We start from the raw sequence: 21,700 nt of genomic DNA on the forward strand, positions 1-21,700 counted from the left end.
CATAAAAGCCATGGGCCAGGAGCAGAGAGAAGTGGAGTCAGCCATCAATTTCAAATCAGCTGACTGAAAGAAACCCCAGCTCAGACTGACTGGGAGCCCAACCTTGAGGCAGAGGGTCCGAGCTTCTATTGGAGGGAGCTGCTGCGGCGGCTCCCCCTGGTGCTCAAGAACTGTAGGTGCCTCTGGTCCAAGTCAGAGCTAGGCTTTCCCCAGGGAAGAGAAACGGCCTGCTTTGCCCCTGAAGCCAAGCCCTCGCAAAGCCTACAAAGTCAGTGCAGAAAGCAGCAGCACATCCCAGGTGTTCTGAACCCTACCCATTTAGGGCCTTCTTGCCTGGTACGGGGCTGTACAATTATGTTCAGTACCCATGTCCGAACATAATCACCAGGAAACAGCCCTGGGCTGAGCATCTCTGTGAGTCCCTTCTAAGACCTGTCTGGAACTCTCCTTGGCCCACAGTCTGGCCCACTCCTAGAAGAATAGAGGCTAGGCCTGACCCCAGCTTTTATAAACTCCTGCTTCCCCATTAAGCCTTTGCCTCCTTGGTTTGGTGATACTTCCATCTCTGTTATGAAACATTCCCCACTATGACCCAGAGTATTAGTCCCCTAGCCTGGCTCTCCTTTGCCTAAAATTTGGTCTTTCCTCAAGGAGCTTACTCCTAACCCAAAGAAAGGAGCTTTGAGTCTTCTCTGCTAGGGGACACCACCTTGGATACTGGGAAAACCTAGGCCTTGGGGAATTATCCCCCAGTTCCAAGTTCTAGCTCTGCCACCATCTAGCTGCATGCTTGTGGACCATCCCCCTCTATTCCTTGAACTTCAGTTTCTTATCTGTACAGGAGTGATGATAATCTCACCTCGCCCATAGAGCTGAGAAAAGTCAATGAGATAATGCACATAAAGTGCCAGCATAAGACTGGCATGGCATGGAGGCTCAGTTCATGCTTCCCTCCCTCCCTAGCTGAAGACAAGGATGCCAATAAAAATTGTCACTGTGCATAACCTCAGCGCTGCTGAAAACAGTGAACCTAAAGAAATACAATCAACAGCTTCTGTATTGTGGCCAACGCTCGAATAGAGTCTCATGGAAGCTGCCATTGAAACTGAAGCTGCATCTCAACAATAGCAGTATATTAGTGATGTCATATTTCTCCACATTTATATCCCAAACCTCCTTTGACCCTTGTTACCCAAGCAGGCAAGATGATTATTGTGCAAAAGAGGGCCTCAAAACTTAGAGGGGTCAAATGACTCTCAAAGTCTCATAGTGTTTTTTTTTTTAATCTTCACCTGAAGATATGTTTTTATTGATTTTAGAGAGAGAGGAAGGGAAAGAGAGAGAAACATTGATGTGAGAGAGAAACATCGATGAGTTGTCTGCCATGCACATCCCAGCCAGGGATTGAACCCGCAACCTAGATATGTGCCCGGGACTGGGAATCAAACCTGCACCTTTTGGTGTATGGGGCGATACTCCAACCAGCTGAGCTACTGGCCCAGGGCAAGGCCTCATAGCTTTTATGTGATGGAACTGAATTTAGATTTGATCGACCCTACCTCGCCTTGGGAACAGCAGCTTGTATGAGCTGTCTTGCTTGGCCTCTAGACAAACCATGGACCCACCTGTCCTTCACAAACAGTTCTGGATTCCATTTCTCCCGAGCTCAGCCTCTTTCCTATGTTAGATACCTTAAGGAGCTGTGAGAAACCTCTCTGCTGGTACCAGAGCTGACTGTTAACACCTATGTCTGTTCCCCAGATTCAGTGATGAAGGGATGGAGGTGATCGAGCGGCTCATCTACCTATATCACAAGTTCCATCAGCTTAAGGTCAGCAATGAGGAGTATGCTTGCATGAAAGCAATTAACTTCTTAAATCAAGGTGAGTGGTTGGGGTGTGGGAAGAAAGGGCCCTTTTTCTTTCTTCTTTTTTTTGGCCAGTGAACATTTTCCCTCATGTTTCATGCCCCCCTTTACCTTCAGGACTGCCACACAGAATGTGACACATATGGGTACCAGTCTTGGAAGGCCTGTGCTTCCCTCATCATCATTGTGCCCCTGGGTAGTGCAGGGCATGCTTTGGGTTTTTTCTTCAAACCTAAATGCCACAGTCTCTATAACTCATAGCGGAAGGAAGAAGATTCTCTTTGTTTAGTCAGTTTCGATGCATTTAAACGCAGACACCAAGGACAGTACATGCGTCATTTAAAATATGTACCAAGTTTACCAGTGACTGAAGAGCGGAGTGACTGATGAAACTATTGGAGATAAGGCCTCTGTGACAGGCTGGCAGTGGTTCTGACAGCCCCTTCAGGGCAGAATGGGGTTCACAGAAACACATACCAAGCATGGCTTTTCATTAGAAGTGTGCTGGCTACGATTTATGTGGAGTGTTACCTGCAAAGTGGTGCTTGGTAGCTTCTGGGAACCAGAGTATGAAGGAGAATGTGTGTTCTCTTTTTTCCAAAGTAGCACGCAAGTGCTCTGCTCTCAGAGCGGAGCTGGGCTGCTTTGCTGCCTGTGACATTAAGTGCCGTGTCCTGTATTCAGCTGCCCAGTCCAGAGACTCTCGACCCCTCCTCTGCTGCTTCCTCCCCCACACTGGCCAAACCTCCTCCTGCTTCTGCACCATTCATGCATTTATCTGGTGTTGTGTGTGCCTCCCCTAGGCCAGTCCCTGTGGTGAGCATTAAAGACATTGAAAAATAAATTAGATTCCAGATTCCTGGCCTCAAGAAATAGACTCTGATGGCACCTGATATATTACCTGAGCCTCAAATGGGGAGAGATCAGTAGCAACTACTTGGAGAAGTCTAGGTTGGGTCTCAAAGGCTGGCCAAGGTTTATATATAGAATACTCACATTCCATATACAGAAAAGGGGGTAGGTATGTATGTGTAAAGAAATGAGAGAGAGAGAACTCTCTGTAGACTAGTGTGAGCAGAAACACAGGAGACCAGGTGAGTATGTGTACAAGCATGAAGGTGTAGGTGTCAACGTGGCTCCGGCAAAGGGCAAATGTAAAGGCACCGTGAAGGGTAAATTAGGAAAGGCAGATTAGTCAGTCAGTTCGTGGCTCAGATCTACTGGTGCCTGTTCTGTGTTAAGCCCTGTGCTGGGAGCCAGGTGTGAAGTTGAGAAAGATACCGCTTAGCTCTCAAGGGACTCTATCTAGTGATTGTCCTGTATACTTTTTTCCTTCTTTATCTGATTTCTCTTCCCTTATCCAGAACTTTGTTCCTCCATGTCAGAAAGAGAAAAGATCCCCTGCTATGACAATGCTTAATAACTTTTCATTGAAATATGCACCTATTCAAGGAGTTGGTGTTTCTTCCACATTAGAAAGCCCCTCCCATATCCTGTGTGGTTTTCTTCACAGATATCAGGGGTCTGACCAGTGTCTCACAGCTGGAACAGCTGAACAAGCGATATTGGTACATTTGCCAGGATTTCACTGAATATAAATATACACATCAGCCGAACCGCTTTCCTGACCTCATGATGTGCTTACCTGAGATTCGGTATATTGCAGGTAACATTCTGGGTGCTGGCTTTCCAACCCGTCCTTGCTTCTCTTAGCTTGTGAAGAGAATGGGGCAGGCACTGTTTTTAGATGCTCATTCCAGGCCCATCAACAACTGCATAAAAGCAGTACTACCATTGCCCTCAGAAAAGTTAATGTTATAACGAGAAGTATGAGTTTTCTTTGTAGGGAAGGGAATCTAACGTTTCCTCATCAGCACCTGTGATGTGCAGGGTACTTTGTGGTCTTACGCCATTTAACCTCAGAACAAGCTCTACAGGGCTGGTGGGTGGTGGTATTATGGCCATTCTGTGGATGGGAAACAGGCTCAGAGTTTCTCAAATTAACTTCATTTCCAGAATTGGAAACTAAAAGGGTAGATTTTATGGTATGTGAATTAAGTATATCTTAATTTTAAATATTAACTTTATTTCATAGAATTGTCTTTTTGGGATCATTCATTTAAAGTGATATCTTTAAAATAATTCTCAAATCTGATGTTTGCAAAGGAATTTTTGTTGCTTTGTGGTCTTGACCCCTGCTGAGCTTGATATTTAAATAGGTCCATTTAAATATAAAATCCTGGTTTCAGTAGTTGTTGCTTTACTCCATTTGGTAGAGATTGTTGTTTGTAATTATTCAGGACTTACTGAGGGGCAGCTCAGAAGGGGGACCTCTGGACAGAGATTGTTCCTGTCAAATTCAGCAGTACAGTTTTGAAGGAAAACATTTTCAGTTTGACAAAGGGATTTTTATTCTACTTTTTGGGCCCAGGATAATCTAGCAGATATGAACTGGACCTCAAGCTGTTAGACTTTTAGGGGTGTTTTGATATGTATGTCTCAGCATTTCCAAAGTGATATTCTACCGAATGAGGTATTCATCAGGCGCTCTCTGAAATAAAGGGAGGTACGTCAGTAATTTCCCCTCTACCCCCAGAGCTGGCTTCTCAACCCTGGCAGCACTTTGAGTCACCTGGGAAGCTTTTAAAACATATCCATGCTTGGGTTACTCCTCCAGAGATTCTGATTCAATTGGTATGAGTGGGGCCTGGGCATCAGTATTTTTTTAACTCCCCAGGTGACTAAGGTGCTGTCAAGGAGAACCACAGCCACAGATATTTACAGTGTATGTTAGTGCACCGAGTGCTCTGAGAAGTCCTGCAATAGGGAAACCTGTATACGCTTTTAACCCTGGGTTTCTCAGTGTATTTGCCCCTGAGACACCCCACCTCCTTTTTCCTTTAGTACTTTTATTAACCCATTATACTACTATGAAGAGGAATTTTTACAGAATGCTAGGTAAAGAATCCATCAGGAAAAAAGAAAACAGGATATGCTTCTCATGGTATTTTAGCTGTAAGAGGGCATATAGGAATACCTCTCAGTTTCAGATTTCTCATCTGCAAAGTGGGGATAAAAAGTAATATCTGTCACACAGAAATATTGTGAGAATTAAATGAGATAATGCATTTAAACACCTGGCACAGAGTAAGTATTCCCTGGATAATAGCAATGATTATAATTTTCACCATTGCTAGACTCCCTCAGCACCAGCATGGGCCTGGGTATCAGGATGTTAGTCCAGCCTGCATCTTTGTGATAATCCTGGCACTTTCCTTGCCCCAGTAACTCAAAAAGGCCACATCAGCCCTCCACCAGCTCAAGATGAGGGACATACTCTCCCACTAGCGGCCACTGCTAACTCTTCTTTTCCCACCTTGTTCCCAGGAAAAATGGTGAATGTACCCTTGGAGCAGCTGCCCCTCCTCTTTAAGGTGGTGCTGCATTCCTGCAAGACAAGTGTGAGCAAGGAGTGACCCTGTTCCCAGCGCCCCTCAGGCCAGCCGCAAAGCCTTGGGTGGGCAGGACAGGCTCCAGAAGAAAGAGCCAGAGAGACCAAGATGGAGGCTGTGGGAGCAGCAGTGTTCCCGGTTGCCTCTGTTGCAGGAAGTTTTTGTTTGTTTGTCTGTTTTTTTTTAAGCTCATTTTTCTATATATTTATTTCACGACAGAGTTGAATGTATGGCCTTCAACATGATGCACATGCTTTTGTGTGAATGCAGCCGATGCATTTCCTTGCAGTTTACAGAATGTGAAGATGTTTAATGTTACAGTGTTGTCATTGTTTAGAGATAGTTCTTTTTGTATTTTGAGGGAGGGTGGGATGGGGCTGAGATGACTATTTCCATAATGTTGACAAAGACGACTACCTCAGTGGAAAGGGAGGGGTGTGACCATCCCTACTTTCTCCACATGTTCTCAGCAGACTCATACCTTTGTCTGTCAGAGAGCAAACTGCCTTTTTCTAGCCACAGAGTTGCCAGGTAAAAGCACACACCTTGAAGGGGAAAATGGCATCAGGAGGTTACTGAGCAAGGGCAGGGGGACGGCGGGAAGGAGGCTGTGTCTTTTCTTTGGAAAGCATAAAAGTTGGGAGAGTGGGGCACAGCAACCGAATCTCAGTCAGGTGTCCTCGTGCCAAACAAGTCCTCGGGAGAAGGGTTTCTGTTCTCACACCACCCTGTGGGCCCCGCCCCACTGCCGGAACCACCACTGTCAACTTCTGCCACCGTTAACTTTCATCCAAGCACGTCCTGGCAGTAATGTCATCCTTGGGACTTGCCACCAGCCCCATTGGGGCTCACAGCTACCTAGTTTCCTTACCTGGATCTCCCAAGGCCTGCCTACCTTAGACTCCTTGCCTCTCCCTTGTAAATTTGACTTCCTGTTGGCCCTCCCACAAAACAGCCAATGCCCACTCCTGAGTTATTTTCCTGTCACCTTGCTTTCTTCGTGGGGTAGTGGGACAGAGTCCAGACTGCTAAAAGAATAAACACTCCTCCTTTGGAGTTTTCTGTTTTTCCCCCCATCCCATCCTATCCAACCCCAGGACTGAATCCAAAACCTACAGTCTTTTTCAGACAATGGAAGGACCATTCACCCATCTGCTAACCAGAATTTTTGCCCTTATATTCTACTCCAAGTTCTAATATCTCCAAAATGAGACCAAGATTCCTCAACAGAAAGCCTAAGACCCACAGTGGCCCAGCTGCCCTTTAGAGTATCAGTGTCCCAGCTGACCAAGGCCTGGAGGGCTGGAGTCCCAAGTACCTGGAAGGGAAGGGGGGCTTTAAACTACCTCATGTTCCTAAGGGCCTGGCTGTCCCCTCTCCAGATTATGGCTGGACCTGTTGCTCTTTCACTACCTGCCCCTACCTAGTCCCAGGAAGTGTTCCCTCCCTCTTGACTTTGGCCAGCAGCCGCACCATATCTGTTGGAACTCTTTCAGGTGCTTTTCCCTTCTCTGCCTTACTACAGCAGTTGTCTCTGCCTACACGCAGGGACCTCACACAGCCAACGCGTTAGCCCATGCACCCCTGGGTGGGCTTCAGGGGCCCATGCACCCCTTTTGCCTGTTTAGTCAAAGGCCATTTGCTCTCTTCCCAGCTCAGCCTAGCAAACTTTCCCGGTGGGCCACCACACCAGGTGCAGACCTGGTCGTCTGTGTCAGATTGTAATTTTTTCTTTCCAGTGAAATGTTACGGGTACCAGCAAGTGATGACTTAGTCCTTTGATGTCCTCAGAGCATTACTTCTCAGTGCCGTTCCCTTGCTGCTCTGAGAAAGAAGAGAAAGATGTGTTCCTCAGGAAGCGCTCTAACCAGAATGTTTTCCACGTCAGTGGGAAGACTGGCGTGTGTGTATCTGTTTATTTCTCAGTTCACAATATTTTTGTTTCTCTGAATGTTTTATTTAACCAACCAGATTACATTCTTTGGCTACAGGTCAGACTCCAAGCTGCTTTCCTTAACATAGGGAAGAGACACATGTCAGAGACCCCCTTCTCCAAGATGGCGCCTGTGTGCAGCGTCTTTCTTTGCTCAGACCTCCATGTGTCAAATTATTATTATTTTTTGAAATAGCTTTTCTCTAAAATTAAGCATTTTACCAGTTGGTTGGGTATCAAAGGAAATTGCTCTCTGATGAGGCAAGAGCATGTCTCTCCAATAACACGGCATTAAACAGAGCAAGTTGTTAATTTGTGGAGTGGGGGAAAGGCTCTGCAAGTTGCCATTGTACAAATCCATTTTTGCAAATGTTTGCAGCAGATTCCACAGAACAAAGAGCCCATTCATTGCCGAGTGCCCTGCAGAATCTCTGAGCCAAGTGGCCGTGTGTTCTGAGCCAGAGCCTGACCTGTGGACCGTCTTTAATGTCTTCTGCACCCAGTCCTTTTATGACGTGGGCTTTTTTAAACAGGGTAAAATGAATGTGTTGCATTGCAAACTCAGGTATTACGAGGAGATGGTAGGAGTGTAGCTAGCAGCGTGGAGACATTAGGTCAGCCACTAGATGTATTTGTGAATTTGGTTTGAAGGACACAGAGAAAGGTTGGAGGGGGCGGTTTGTTGTGTTTGTTTTTTTGCCTTTCTTCCCATAATTTTTGGTTAACAGGTAGCCTTTTTGCTAGTGGAAGAAGAAAAAGTTGTGCATGTGGTCTCTTAATTCCCCTCTCTCCTTTCCTCTCTCTCATCCCCTGCCACCAAGAGCACTCATTTTGAGTGAGAATTTTTCCACCATAAAAATATGACCCTGAATGCTGTGTGGTCCAGGAGAATCCCACCTCCTTGCACTGCATTGAAACATACAGGGAAAACTTCCTTTCCCTCTGAATGTTTTCTTGACCCAAGACAAAAATTTGAAATCTTGGAACCTCTCCTACAACTTGTGCTCTCTGGCTCCTTTGTAGACGTTTGGAGTCTTTCACAAGGTTTGATGGTCTTGACGTTGGTCTGGAGAAACTTACCAGAACCTGTCTCTAAGCACTCCACCTGGCTCAAAAGGACAGACACCCAGCCCCCATGCCCAGCCCATGAGTGAGGAGGGCGAATCTCTAGGAATAGAAAGCAGCAGTCAGGAACCTCCCTGTCCTGTTCTCCAGAACCAGAGGAGGGATAGAGGGAACCTAGAGTCTGTCTCCATGGCATACCAACAGTCACCCACTCCACACCATCCTGCCTCTTAACCTGCCACCCCTTTCTCAGAGAAGTCAGTACTGCCAGGGCCAGTGTGTCACCAGGTCCTAAAACCTTGGGTCTCTGAGCTAGCTGCCTTGCTCTGCTACCCATTTCTTACCTTAATTTGTTTTTTCTTGATTTTCTGGGGAGTGGGACAGATGGAGACAGACAAGTCCAGTGTGGGCAACATCTAAGCCATGTCCAAGGTTGGCCAAAGTAAAGGTACCCTGGCCTCCCATTAGGGCAGGAAGTTGAGCAGTAGTTCCAAGTCATTAGATCTGGGCCCCTGGTCTATGTCTTTTTTCTTTGTTGCTTTTTAAAATTTTGCAATTGTTTTAAGAAATTCAGTCTTTCAGACCAGCCCTTTTATTTTCTTTATTGATTTTTTTAAAAGTAAAAAAAGAAACCAAAAAACGCTAAAAAAAGCCTAAACAAAAAACCACTACTCCTTCCCCAAATTGATCCATGAGCGTTCCCCTGCACTCCCCTCTGCCTTTGCAGTTGATCATTCCTCCCTCTTTCCTCGGCTCAAAGCATCTATGTCCAGTGTCTGTGAAATGATGTTTTATCTGTGCCTCAGGATGAGAAACGGCAATCATTCCACCAGGTGCTGGGAACTTGTTAGCCTTGAGGCAAGGGTTTCTAGGGCCACAGCTCAGGGATGTGTATTTAATTACAGGGTCCCCAGAAACCCTTCTCTTGGCTGCCACAAGCAACAGCTTCTTTCCTGGGCTTGGGAGCCAGACCTGGACTGTTTCCTCAGAGGCAGGAGCCCCAGAGAACATACCAAGTCCGGGAGTGAGCTGGGCTTACTCTCTGGCCATTCCTGGGCTGTCCTGAGACTTGAAGACTTCTGGCTGTCCTGGAACATGAGCCACAGGGGCCCTGCTCTGCCCGCTCACAAGATACCTGGTCCCTCTGCCTGGTCCAGTCCGTCTGGCCTGCGTCCTCAGGCCCGCAGCCCTAAATGGGCCGCAGCCTGCTCAGGAATCAGTTGCGGGCTCAAAGGGAAGCTGTGAGTCGGGCCAGAGCTTGCTCCAAGCCCAAGAAAAAAGCTGTGTTACTGGTGGAGGCTAGTCCTCCAAATCCTGGAGCCAGCCCTGCCAGCCAAAGTATCATTTTTGCCCTTTGGTGATCATTGTTTTCTTTGTCTGAAATGTTTTATAATAGGTGATAATGTTGTTGACTCAAATTTCCATGAAAAAGAAAAAAAATACTACCTCTTGAGTGACATCCTGGTCGATTCCTCTCTGAGAAATCCTGTGGGAAAAGAATATTGGAGCTCCTGCTCTGTTTACATGTTTCTGTCGGGAGAGAAACCCTGCCTGCCCTGGGGTGTTGGTGTTTTTGTCTGTGTTGCCATCCCAGGCCTGAGATAGGGGCTTGTGGGTGCGTTGTAATGTCTGGGCTGTGTCTAGGGAGTCCTTCACACCTGCCCAGCCAGGGACTAGCCACCCCCTTGAAGAGGCCTCCGTTTCCTTTCTATGAGCCAAGGCACAGGAAGCACCCCCCTACCGTCAGGGGCTCTGGTGGCACAGGCATCCATAAGCTGACCCCTGGGCTACCTCTCCAAGGTCCACCTCTACCCACAGTCTGTAGGAATCAAGTAAACGGGATGTCTCTGAGCCCTTGTCCCCAAAGGGCCGGCCAAGGGCTGCCTGCCAGCCTGGCTCCATCAACCCTGCATGACCAAGTGATAGTTGGCGGGCTCTGCAGGCTACCCAGGCCCTCTGCTACCTCCCACCCTGCCAGCTGGCAAGGGATGGGCCCTTTTCTGTGAATTGACTACCTGTGGAAATGTGACCAATTAGTGTGAAATGCATGTTTAGAAAATGTTAGGTACTGTATTTGAACCAATAAATGTGAATCCTGCACATGGCATCTGTCTGCGAAGCTTCTTTGGGGGGTCTGGGGAGGGACGATGGGCTGTCCTAAGGAGCTGGCTTATGCCTTCAGGTCTAGTTCCTGCTTGTGGCTGACACCCACCCAGTTCCTGTTGCTGAGGGTCTGGCGGAGGGATGTCGCTTAGAGCTGCTGGAATTCACGAGCCAGCACTGACCAAGGTGCCTGCTCTGTGCCTGGCACTGCGTTGGGATCCCACTCTTCACAAACCTGAACCTCTTTGTACTTAACGGATTATCATCTCTGTTTTATAAGTAAAGAAGCTAAGGTTAAGTGAGGTGAAGGGACTCATCTAAGGCCACCCAGCCAGAAGTAGCACAACTAGAGGAACTTAGTCTCGTGGGACAAGCAGACAGCCCTTTGCAGTACAGTGGGCTCAGGCTGTGATTGAGATCGGCCTAGAGGAGGGAGTGGCTGGTTCTGCTCAGGAAGGGCTTCAGGCCAGTATTGAAGGTGGGCCTTGAAGCAGGTCCCCAGACGGGGATAGGTAGAGGGATCAACAACGTGCTTGAAGGCCCAGCTGTGAATCAGAAGAGTATGGACTCTGCAGGTATGACAAGGTATTGCCTGCCAGGAATGGTGGCAGATGGGAGGGGTTAGCAAGAGTTGAGGCTGGAGAAGCACCTGGGACCTTGAATGCCGCATCTAGGAGTTTGAGGAAGGGAAGCCATGGGTTAGGTCCCAGGACAGCTGTGTCTGAGAGGCAGCGGTGTGCTGAGGGGTGGCCTGCTTAGTATGCCGACTATGGTCCAGCCGATTAATAGCTGTCCTTCCACAAAATAGATGAGATTTCCTAGAGCTGAGAAAATGGAGGCTTTGAGAGGTCAAGGGATGCGCCCAAAGTCACAGGAAGTGTCAGGGTCTGGACTTGAACCCAGATGTGCCCAACTCGAAAGCCCGGCTGTCCTGTAATCCTGCTGTTAATACGACCAGAGAAGTGCCAGCGCTTAGGCTGCGGGCTGTGTGAAGACAAATGGGAAAGACGAGGGCTCCTCAGTTTGGGAGGATAATGGCTGGGGAGAGGCTGATCACAAGTCTTAGAAATCCTCGTGTGAAACGAGGGGACCCAGCTGCCTTCCCATACCTCAGCCGCCTCCAGCACAAGGGACCAGAGAGCCCTTGAGCTTTGAAAGAGATGGTTTTAGAACAAAGGAGACGCTGCAGAACTAATTAATAGACTGTTCCATGCCCCGCAAGAGGGAACAGATAAGACAGAGATGCGAGGAGGGGACGGAACACATTTGCTGACCGCCGAGTGCGTGCGGCACCGCAGGGGGCTTCACCCGCACTGTCTCCTGTAACGCTCAGAACCACTGTGCAAGGTACAGGTCTCAGCCCCATTTCACTCTAAGCAAGTTGAGGCTCGAGGAAATGAAGCCGTTTGCCTAGGATGACACGAGTACAGGGCAGAATTGGCTTTTGAATCCAGGTCTATCTGATACCAAAGTTACAACAGGCTTCCTCCCTGCTCGGCCTTAGCAATTCAATAGCGCTGAATATGAATGTCTGGAGTTTGTAACAAAGCTCGGTAATGGCCTCTGGTTGAACTTTTTGCTATTAACACAATAAACAAAACTCTTAAACAATCAAGGATTAATTTTTGTAAGAGGTGAAAGAACAGACCCAACCAAATGGACGTGAAAAGTAGTGCTGTCCCAGATACATGTAGAATGCTGGAGACGCCAAGTCCCTTTGGTTTCTCGGAACATAGACGACCCACAAGGTGGCCCCATGGAAACAGAATAGTTCTGCCAAAAACCTGGGAAACACTGCACCTACTTACTCTATCTTTCTCTAATTCCCAACCTTCATGGACATATTAAAGGCTCTGAGAAGTCCTACCTGAAGAAAATTGCTTTGGGTCTACTCAGAAGTATTTGGGCATGCAACATTTTTTTCCTCCTGTTAAAATTCTGTCGGGACGCTGTTCCGTGGAATAAAATGGAGAACACTGCTCTAAATATATAAATTGCTACTTAACTGATGCGGAGCTTTTGGTTTCCTTGAGTGCCAGGCAATAATCTGGAAGTAAAGAAAATGTAATTTACATCCAGAGAAGGCAGAGCTCTGTGCGCAGCATTTTCTGTGCATTTGATTACTGGCTTCTTCAAAGCCACCCTATGTGGTTGGAGCTGTAATGATCCCATTTTATAGATAAGGAAACTGAGGCCCAGAAAAGGTAAATAATGTGTCTAGGGTTACAGAGCTCGTACGTAAATATCCTCAGGAATGAATTATAAACCAGTACTGATTGAGCTCTTAACATTAGGCAGGATCTGTGCTGAGATCCTTACTCACATGCAAACCCTCTAAGGTGAGATCATCTCTATGTAACTGAAGAGGAAACGGCTTCATCTGGATTATATCTGAAGCCAGAATCCCCCAGAAGTGGTGGCACGGGATGGTGTTGGGACCAGGTTGGGTGTGGCTCCCTGAAGCCCTCCCAGGGGTCACTTCCTTGAGGCAGCTTGTGTGCCAGCAGGCACATCAACCAGGAGTCTCACCATCTCAGTTCTAATTCCTGCTCTTCCCTTTACCAGTTTTGTGTGGCCTTGACCCAGATAGATGCCTCTCCGACCCTCACTTTCCCTGTCAGATAAATGGAAACAGCAGTGTCTGTGTCTTAGGGGTTTAAGGATTCACTGAGGCTGGTTCAGAGTTGGGGCTCAATGAAGTCAATCCATAAAGGGAAGCTGTGTGAGGGGAGCCGCAGCCCCTCACACCCCAATAGCAAAAGCCCAGCAGAGCCAGAAGCCACTCTCTGGCTTGGCCTGGCTGCCCACCAGGGTTTTAGCTCCACCTAAAATCAGCCTCTCTGAGATCCTGTGGCAAAAGTGCCCAACTGTCAGACCCAGGGCTCTTGGAGTCTTGTTCCCTTGGCAACAAGTCTCACCATGGAGACCACAGCCCCATCCTTGCCCTCCCTGCAAGCTCCCTCTCCACAGACCTTCCCTGTTCAACACCTAGTTCTAGGAGCAGTGTAGGAACTGAGCAAAGCTCCAAGGAGGCCCTTCCTCAGGGCGAGCAGTGTGACTAACGGCCAGCAAGAGAGGCTAAGGGAACTCCCACTTTTTAGGTCCACGTGATGCCTGGCGAGGTTCCCAAGAGCCTACATATGTGATTTCATTTAGGTCGAAAGCCAGGCAGCCACCCTATTTTGTAGAAGTGGAAACAAGGAGACAAGATGGACCAGCCAGAGTCTCACCTGGTCAGTGTTGGAGCTGAGGCTGGAATCCAGGGTTTCTGTCCCGGGAACCCCTACTTGCTCTGTAACTCTCCGCCTGCATTGTCCAGACACAGCCTCCAGCCTCAGTCTGGGGAGGACTGGAAAGGGGTGAATCCCCTCCACCCAGGCCTTGGCTGGGAGGACGGGCAGCGGAGAAGCAGCCCCGGAGGCTTGGGCCGGGCCTGGCAGCAGCAGCCCCGGCAGAGGAACTGCACTATTTTAAGCCAGGGCCAGCGGGCCCCATGTGGGCACCGGGAGGGTGGCCTCGGGCCAGCTTCCCGGAAGTCGTCATGGCCTCCCTCCTCTCCCCTGAGCAGCTTTCGGAGGCAGTCACTTCCCAACAAACAGGAAGGAGGCCCTCAGGCCTGGAGACCTCCAGCCCCAGCTTCCTCCTCCTACCCTACCCCCCAGTCTTCTCTACGCCACCGGGGAGCCCACCAGCTCCACGCCCTGGTCAATGTCCATTATCTGGGCTGACTCTTAGCAGGTCGGGGGCTGGGGGGCTGGACTTGAGCTGCTTGGGCTGCCCCAGTTCACCCATTATAAGTCTAAGGCCTCCCTTGCCCAGACCCTTTGCCCCTCGCCCACAGCCTGATTTCTCATGTACACTTCCATTGAGGCAAGCCACTAGGGGCCAGAAGGAAGAGCAGAGATAGCCCCGAACTTGGTCCCACTCAAGGACCGGGGGGGGGGGCACTGAAACAGAAACAGAAACAAGCTAGGACCTTCCCAGAGAAAGACTGAGGCCCAAACAGTGATAGATTTATTGTGGCAGAGACAAAATTAGAGAGATGCTCAGAGACAAAAGCAGGGAGAGAAGCAAAGACGGCTGCGAAGGGCTGAGGCCAAGAGGGCAGCGGGGTGGCTCTGAGTGGTTGCTCCTGACCACCCCCAAGTACAGGGCCTGTCTCAGGCTGTGGGGGGCCCGCCGGCTGCGTGGCTGAAGAGGAATGTGGGGAGCAAGGCTGGGTCACCCCTTGAGGGCCAAGCGCGTGCACTGAGAGATAAACTACCCCAGGAAGGGGGCCCCAGCTGCTGCTGCATGCTCCAGGAGCATGGCGGAGAGGCCCGGGCCCAAGGCTGGAACCCAGCCCGCCGGACACTCAGCTCCTGCATCTGCTCCTGAGGGTCTCCACCTGCCTCATATTCTAGAAAGTCCCAGGTACCTCAACCCAGCCCTTGAGGGCATGCAGATTCTGCGTGTCCCATTCATAGAAGAGCAAGGTGGGTCCTGGGGACCCTGCGGGTGGCCACAGAGCCTCCTTGCCACTGCTCTGGCTGCAGTTCTGGCTCAGGTGAGGGGCCGGGCTCACCAGGCTGACCAGGCAGAGCAGGGCCCGGGCAGAGGAGTGCTGGGTGCAGCAGCTGCGTGCGGGACTGAGCTGCCCCCACGTAGCTCTGTGCATCCGTGTGCACAAGCATGGACCTGCGTGTGCATGTGTCCCTGTGCATCCTCACATGTGGGGGTGTGTAGAGATGTGTGTCCATACATTGCCAGGAGCCCCGCTTTGCCTCTGCAAGTCCCTGCTCTCAGACTAGAGAAGTCCCCAGAGGTACCTGGTCTCTCCCACCCCCACCAGGTGGTCCGGCCGGAGAGCCATGAGGCAGAGGGGGAAGAGCAGGCAGGTCTATTGCCGTCCCCCGGCCTCCCTCCCCACACTGCAGCTGAGGCTCCCGCTGGCCACGGCCTTGACCCCGCACTATGGACTTCTCTGACATTGGCATCGGATCTGAACATCTGGCAGCAGGCTGATAAGGGGTGCAGCGGAAACAGCCTCTGCTGCTGCCAGCAGCCCCACCCCCTCCACTGCCCTGCGAGGGGGTCTCCACATCCACACTCCCTGGGCTCCAGCTCTGGGCCCTGCCCCTCTTTTCTCTCATTCTCTACCTCGGTGTCTCTATGTCTCTCTTTCTCCCCCATTTCTCCTCCCTATTCAAATTTCTCTCTCATTCCTTCTCCCTGGCTCTCCCTTCTCTCTCCTAGCTCTCCCCCCCCTCTCTCTCCCCCCACCCCGTCCCCCCTTTTCTCTCTAACCACCTCTGGGTCTGTTACGCCTCATTCTCCAGGGCTTCTCTTTCCGTTTGTCTTTCAGTCCTCTCCGTTTCAGCTTCTGGGTCTCTGATCTGTTTGTTCCGTGTTCTACCTCCAGGAAACAGGCCTGGCACTTTGGGAAAGTCCCCACTTAGAAGAGAGACCCTGGGCTTTGTTCGCTTGGGGGTGGGTCAGGACTATTCCGCCTCTCCTTCCCCCCTGGGTGGGTCTCATGGCCTGGGACCACCTGGGCAGGAGCTCGAAGGGAAGGACACACAGGCCGTCCAGGGGCTCTGGCTGAGGGGGAGGACTCCGGGTCAGCAAACCCGGGCTCTGGACTCCCAGGTCTGGATTCGAATCCTAGTTCCATCACAGCCCTGTTCTGTGACTTTGGAAAGATGCCTTGTCTCTCTTGAGCCTGAGTTTCCTCATCTCTCAGTGGCTGCTCATGGGAAGTGAGGGGAAAATGCTACCAGCACCCAGGATGGTGGAGAGGGTTCGAGACTGACCACAGGTGTGGACTGGTTAGTAGGAGACCTGGCACACAGGAGGCACGTCTATGTTAGGGCCTTGCCATTCATTCCCAGCATGCCTCATCCTTAAGGGTGAGGGCCAAGAAGGGGTGGCACAGAGGAAGGGGGTGTCAGTAAACATATCCAGGGTGACAAGGGGTGAGGCGCGTCCAGCGCAAGTGGTGGCAAGTGGCAGCCGACAGAGAAGGTGACAGGACAGGAGGAGGCAGGCAGCAGAACTCCACACCGCAGGCGGCACGTGGGGGCTTTTGGTACAGAGGCGAGCAGTCACCCAACAAACGCTCGCTGCTGCTTGCTCGCTCTGGCTGCTAAAGACGCAGCGAAAATTAGCCCTGAGCATTTCCTTGAGGGTTCCCCAGGCTGGGGTGAGTCACTATCACAGAAGGACAAACCGTGTTCAGGATGGTGTTGCAATCTCAGAGAAAGGGGCCCTGAGGACAGGCTGCCAGTCCTTCAGTTGGCTCTTCATGTTTTGCTAACATTTATTGAGCACAAACAACATGCCAGGCAGCCACTGCATATGTTATATGCACTGTCTCATTTTTGTCCCCATTTTATGGAGAGAACATGAGACCCAGAGAGGGGAAGTGACTGGTCCCAGGTCACATAGCTAGAAAATGGCAGAACTGGGATTTAATCCGGAGTCTCCCCCACTAGTCCCTTATCAATTCTTCTTAGGGCTCAAGGCCTCACCAGGAGACTGGCAACGTGCTGTTTAAGAAGGCAGGTCCCCATTTCAAGTCTTTCATCAAAAGAGGTGCAAAAGGCCATGACTGCTTATTGTTACATGTATGTGGCATGTTGGTCATATAGGGTGTTTGCAAGAATATTTTATTTATTTATTTATTTATTTATTTATTTATTTATTTATTTATTTATTTATTTATTTATTTATTTTAATACTCACCCAAGGATATGTTTATTGATTTTTTAGAGAGAGGAAGGGAGAGAGACAAAAAAAACCATCGATGTGAGAGAGAAACATCGATTCATTGTCTGCCATATGCGCCCCAACTAGGGATCAAGCCCACAACCTAGGTTTGCGATCTGACCGGGAATTGAACCCACAAACTTTTGGTGTTGCCCGGCCGGGCGTGGCTCAGCGGTTGTGCGTCAGCCTAGGATCCAGGCGATCGGGGTTCGATTCCCTGTCAGGGCACATGCCTGGTTGCAGGCTCGATCAATGACTCTCTCATCATTGATGTTTCTATCTCTCTCTCTCCCTCTCCTTTCCTCTCTCTGAAATCAATAAATATATATTTAAAAAACAAACAAACAAACAAAAACTTTTGGTGTATGGACCGGCACTCCAACCAACCGAGCCACACCAGCCAGAGCAGGATATTGCTTTAAATTCAGAGGGTGGTGGTGTTAATCCAGAAATAAAAGCACTGCATCAAAATGAGCAGACTAGTTAGGTTTAGTCATACGCAAGAGGAGTGTTTCTTGGAAGATATGCAGTATCTTGGAAGAACTGCAAGTGAAAAGCACATAATTAGGAGGTCATGCACACTGGGAAATGAGTTGTATGTTATGTCGGAGGTAGAATTAGAATATACTAATCAGTAGAATCAGTTATGAGTCAAAAATTATTGTCTTGTATGTATTTTAACAATAAAAATCTTCTAAGTGGCACAACGAGGAATATGCACTAGGTTTTGAATATAGTTGGCTTCAGTTATCCAGAAAAATCAGCTAGTCCCAAGCCAGCTAAGTGAGGTGCTCTGTGTGACTTGCCTATTTCCTCAAGTGAAGGGTTCTCCACAGTGACTGCTCATGGTCCCACCTCTTCCAGCCTCATGCTCCTCCCCAAGCCCCAGGATGAATGGCTGGGAGGTAAACCCTCCAAGAGCAGACTTCTTCCCTTTTCTCCAGCCAGTGTGTGGCACCTAATGTGCACTCGGTAAAGGTGAGATTAACGAGGAATGCACCAAAGAGTGTGTCGTGCATGGGAAGGGGCAGAGCAGAGCAATCTGGGCCCTATGGGACCAGGGCAGCTCAGGACCTGTCTGAGCCTGGAGATTGGACAGGGACATCCCCAGCTGTGTGGGGAAGCCTGGCCTTCTAGACAAAACCCCCTTCCCTCTGCCCTGCCCTATCCTGGTCTAACTACCCACTTGGCCCAACCTGGGCCCACTGTAGCCAACCGCCTAACCCAGCCTCAACTCTCCCAGCAACTGCAAGGGAACTTCAGCAGCCCGCGGTGGATGGAGACATTCAGAAAGCCAGCGTGGAGTGCACACAGGAGGTGGTCAGTCAGCTCACCTGCTTGCCTTTTGTCCCTTCCTTTCTTCACCTCTGGAAGGGTGAAAAGACCAGGCCAAAGTCGCAGGGCCACCTGGTCAAGTTATACATGCTCCTGCCTCCGCGCCAGACCTACCTGACTCCACTCCCATGTCTGGGCCAGACTGGACCCCGCTGGGCCAGGCCCCAGGGAGGTAGCCATTCAAGGGGAGAGAGGCTGGGCTGCAGGCGGGTAGGGGAGCTGCCCATAAATCAGGCCCCACTCCCACCCGGTCGCTAACAAGCGGGGCTGCCTACCCGCCTACGTGGGGTCCCTGCCTCTGGGCTCCCACAGCGGCCTGGAGCAGCCAGCTGGCCAAGGCCTCCAGAGTGCCTTGGCCTCCACCCCCACCCGCGGCCCCCAGATAGATAGGGGTATATTTTTTTTCTTTTAAGAGAAGGGAAAAAAATAGACCTAAATGAAGAGAAACACCAACAAAGAAGGAGAGAGGCCTGCAGAGTCACGTGGGGGCAGAGACCAATTGGGCCTCCGGTGGCCCCCCCACCCAGGGCGGGAGGAGGAGGACGGTTGGACAGGGCCAGCCTACTGTCCGCCGCCGCCCGCCGTGGCGTGAAGGAGTTCCCGTGTGTCCGCCCTCACCGCTGCCCGACTTGGGCCGCCGGAGCCTCCCGCCGGACCCCCGGTGCCCACCGTCCACCCTCAGCAGGCCTGAGAGCTTGCCTTCCGCTCCGTAAGTGAGGGCCTGGGCCCAGGCCTCTAATCGCCAGCCTCCCTCCTCAGTGCCTCCCTGCGGCCTGGCCCAGCCACTGCCTGTTCTGCTGAGTGGCTGGTGCCCACTGCTCTGGGCAGAGAAGTCGCCAGGGATCTCCCCAGACCTGCTCTCCCACCATCCTACCCCCTCTTTTCCCCTGGGCTGCTGATGGGAGGAGCTAGGCCTATGGGGACAGGCTCTATGGGGGTCTGCGGTGTCCCGCTGTCGATCGGTGGCCAGTGTTTACAGGGCTATGTTGGCCTGAGTCTAGCAATCTGCGAATGTGGCCCAGGTCTCCCCGCCTGTATGTCTGTGCTGTCTCTACGGGTGTCTCTGAGTCTCTGTGTGGATTCATGTGTCTGTCCCCAGTGTCCATCTGTCAGGCTGGGGCTGGGGCTGGGGCTGGGGCTGGGGCTGGGGCTGGGGCTGGGCCTGGGGCTGGGGCTGGGGCTGGGCCAGGTCAATGTTTGCTTCCCTGGGCAGGTTGGTGCAGAGCTGTGATTCCCCACATGAGCTGGAACCTAGGGCTGAGGGGTGGGTGCAGTGGGGCCTACAGGGTCAACCCAAGAACCTCCCGGGAGGAGGGTCCAGGTGAAGAGAGAAGGGGAGGACTAGCTTAGAGTCCAGCCCCAGCCCGGCCTGGCCCCCCAGCCCAGGCTGTGCTTCACTGCCCAAGTCTTCCTCAACAACGTCCAGGAGACCCCAGTAGACCCCAGTCTACTGGGGCCCACTCCCCTGTCCAGCCTTCCCCCTGAACCCACCCCCTTCACTCCCCTGAAGAGGAGGTGCCCCTCTTGCTTTTCACTTTCTGAGGTCCCCTCCCTGATGGACAGCTGTTCAGAGGCAGCAGCCCCCCACCTCTAGCTCTGGCAAATGCTGTTCTTTCTCAGGGGCTTGGGGTGGGGTGGGGGTTTGCAACTAACTCGGGCTGTGGCTCTCTCTCCTTCCTCCTCACCAAGATTAGTCCACAGAACCTCCTGGGAACCTCAGAACCCCTTCTATAGGGCCAATCTTTTCCAGTTCACATACGGAGAAACTGAGGCTCAGAGAAGCAAAAAGACCTGCCCAAGCTTGCACAGCAAGTCGGCTGCAGATTCTGCCCTTCATTACGGCGGGGTGAGCCAGATGAGAAGTGGTCTTCTCGGCCTCTCCTGGCTTCTGCTGGCAGGACCAAGGCAACAGCTCCAACAGCTACTGGAGGCCCTCTGGTCGGTGGCCCAGACGAGCCAGCCACCAAGGGTCTGAACTTTCAGATGTGGGCCTTTCAGTAGGTTGCATTGCTGTGATGCATAATTGTTCTATTTTCCAGCTTGAAGATTGAGGCTTTTTGGCCTCGCTGCTTGGAACACTCTCTGACCTTAGGTGCCCAAGAGGGCGGGGGCAGGATTCGAGACAGCTCCTTTCTCAATTTTTTTCATCTGAGAAAAAACGGGAATGACCAGGACATTCCCCAGCCCAGATGCATAGCTCAGCCCTGCCCAGGGACGCCTTTGTGCTCAGGGCTGCAGGGGCTCCCTTTCCCCGCCCCTAGTAGCCCAGGTAGGAGTACAGAAGGGGAGCCCGGCAGAAGAATGTTTCTCCCGCCCCAGGGTCTGTTCTCCCAGCTCCTGTGCCCGCCCTCGGTGGCTTCGGGTCCTCCCCACACCTCGGAAAATTCACGGGGTGAAATGACTACGATTCCCATTTCCAGCCGAGTAAACTGAGGCCCAAGAAGAGCTCTGCCCAGGTCTCCCGGCTGGATACTGCTGATGGCCTCCCAGCTCAGGCATGTGCTTTGCCAACACCACTTCGGTTCATACGAACGACCACTCTTAAGGAAGGCCAGTCATTAGTCCCACTTCAGAGATGAGGAAACTGAGGACCAGAGAGGGAGAGGTTTACTTAAGTCTCCAGTGAGGAAATGCGGCAGGCCGGGGGCCAGAACCTGGTCGGTCGCCTCGAACCCGTGCCGTGCCACGGCCCCCACGCTCGCCTTACCTACGTTCACGTTACAGCCCGACCAGCGCCCGCAGCGTGGCCCTCGCCGCCACCAGGCTGGACTGGCGACCGGGGGCTCGCCTCCTCCCGCCGCCGGCGGTGGCCCGAGGCTCCCGGGCACCCAGCACCTGCCCGGGTTCCGGGGCGCCCGGGCTGCAGGGGGAACGGGCTGGGAATGGGGGGACCCAGAGGCTGAGCGTAAAGGCGCGAGCGGGGCTGGGTGGCGGGGGAGGGCGCGGGCCCGGCCTGGGGTGGGGAGGGCCGGGCCTCCGCCCCCGGATACCGCACGCGCCGGTATAGAAGGGCCGGCCCGGGGCCCGGCGCGGCGGGTTCGCGCGGCGCGCACTGGCGGCGGAGGGGCCCGGGTCCCAGGTGCGCGGCGGAGCGGCCCCGGAGGCGGCGGGGGCGGGGAGGCGCGGGGGGGGGGCGCCCAAGCCCCGAGCGGCCGTCATCGCGGGCGGGCGGCGCTGCGCCCGGGTGCGGCTCTTCAC

At 51.8% G+C, this 21,700-nt stretch overlaps 1 protein-coding gene across 3 annotated transcripts in view; it reads left to right on the forward strand.

The window, feature by feature from the left end:
- NR6A1 (nuclear receptor subfamily 6 group A member 1) overlaps nucleotides 1–5,654 on the forward strand; it is a 158,525-nt gene extending 152,871 nt beyond the window's left edge. For 2 of the 3 annotated variants that reach the window (XM_081150746.1, XM_081150748.1), the window contains 3 exons: nucleotides 1,762–1,883; nucleotides 3,381–3,533; nucleotides 5,255–5,654. In XM_081150746.1, coding sequence (XP_081006872.1) covers nucleotides 1,762–1,883; nucleotides 3,381–3,533; nucleotides 5,255–5,343 — 364 coding nt within the window. In that variant the 3' untranslated portion in view covers nucleotides 5,344–5,654. The remainder of the gene's footprint in view (nucleotides 1–1,761; nucleotides 1,884–3,380; nucleotides 3,534–5,254) is intronic. The other variant, XM_081150747.1, reaches the window with a different exon arrangement.
- Nucleotides 5,655–21,700: the final 16,046 nt, after the last annotated feature.

The sequence above is a fragment of the Miniopterus schreibersii genome, assembly GCF_964146895.1.
Source record: "Miniopterus schreibersii genome assembly, chromosome: 11".
In the NCBI taxonomy this organism is placed as follows: Eukaryota; Metazoa; Chordata; class Mammalia; order Chiroptera; family Miniopteridae; genus Miniopterus; species Miniopterus schreibersii.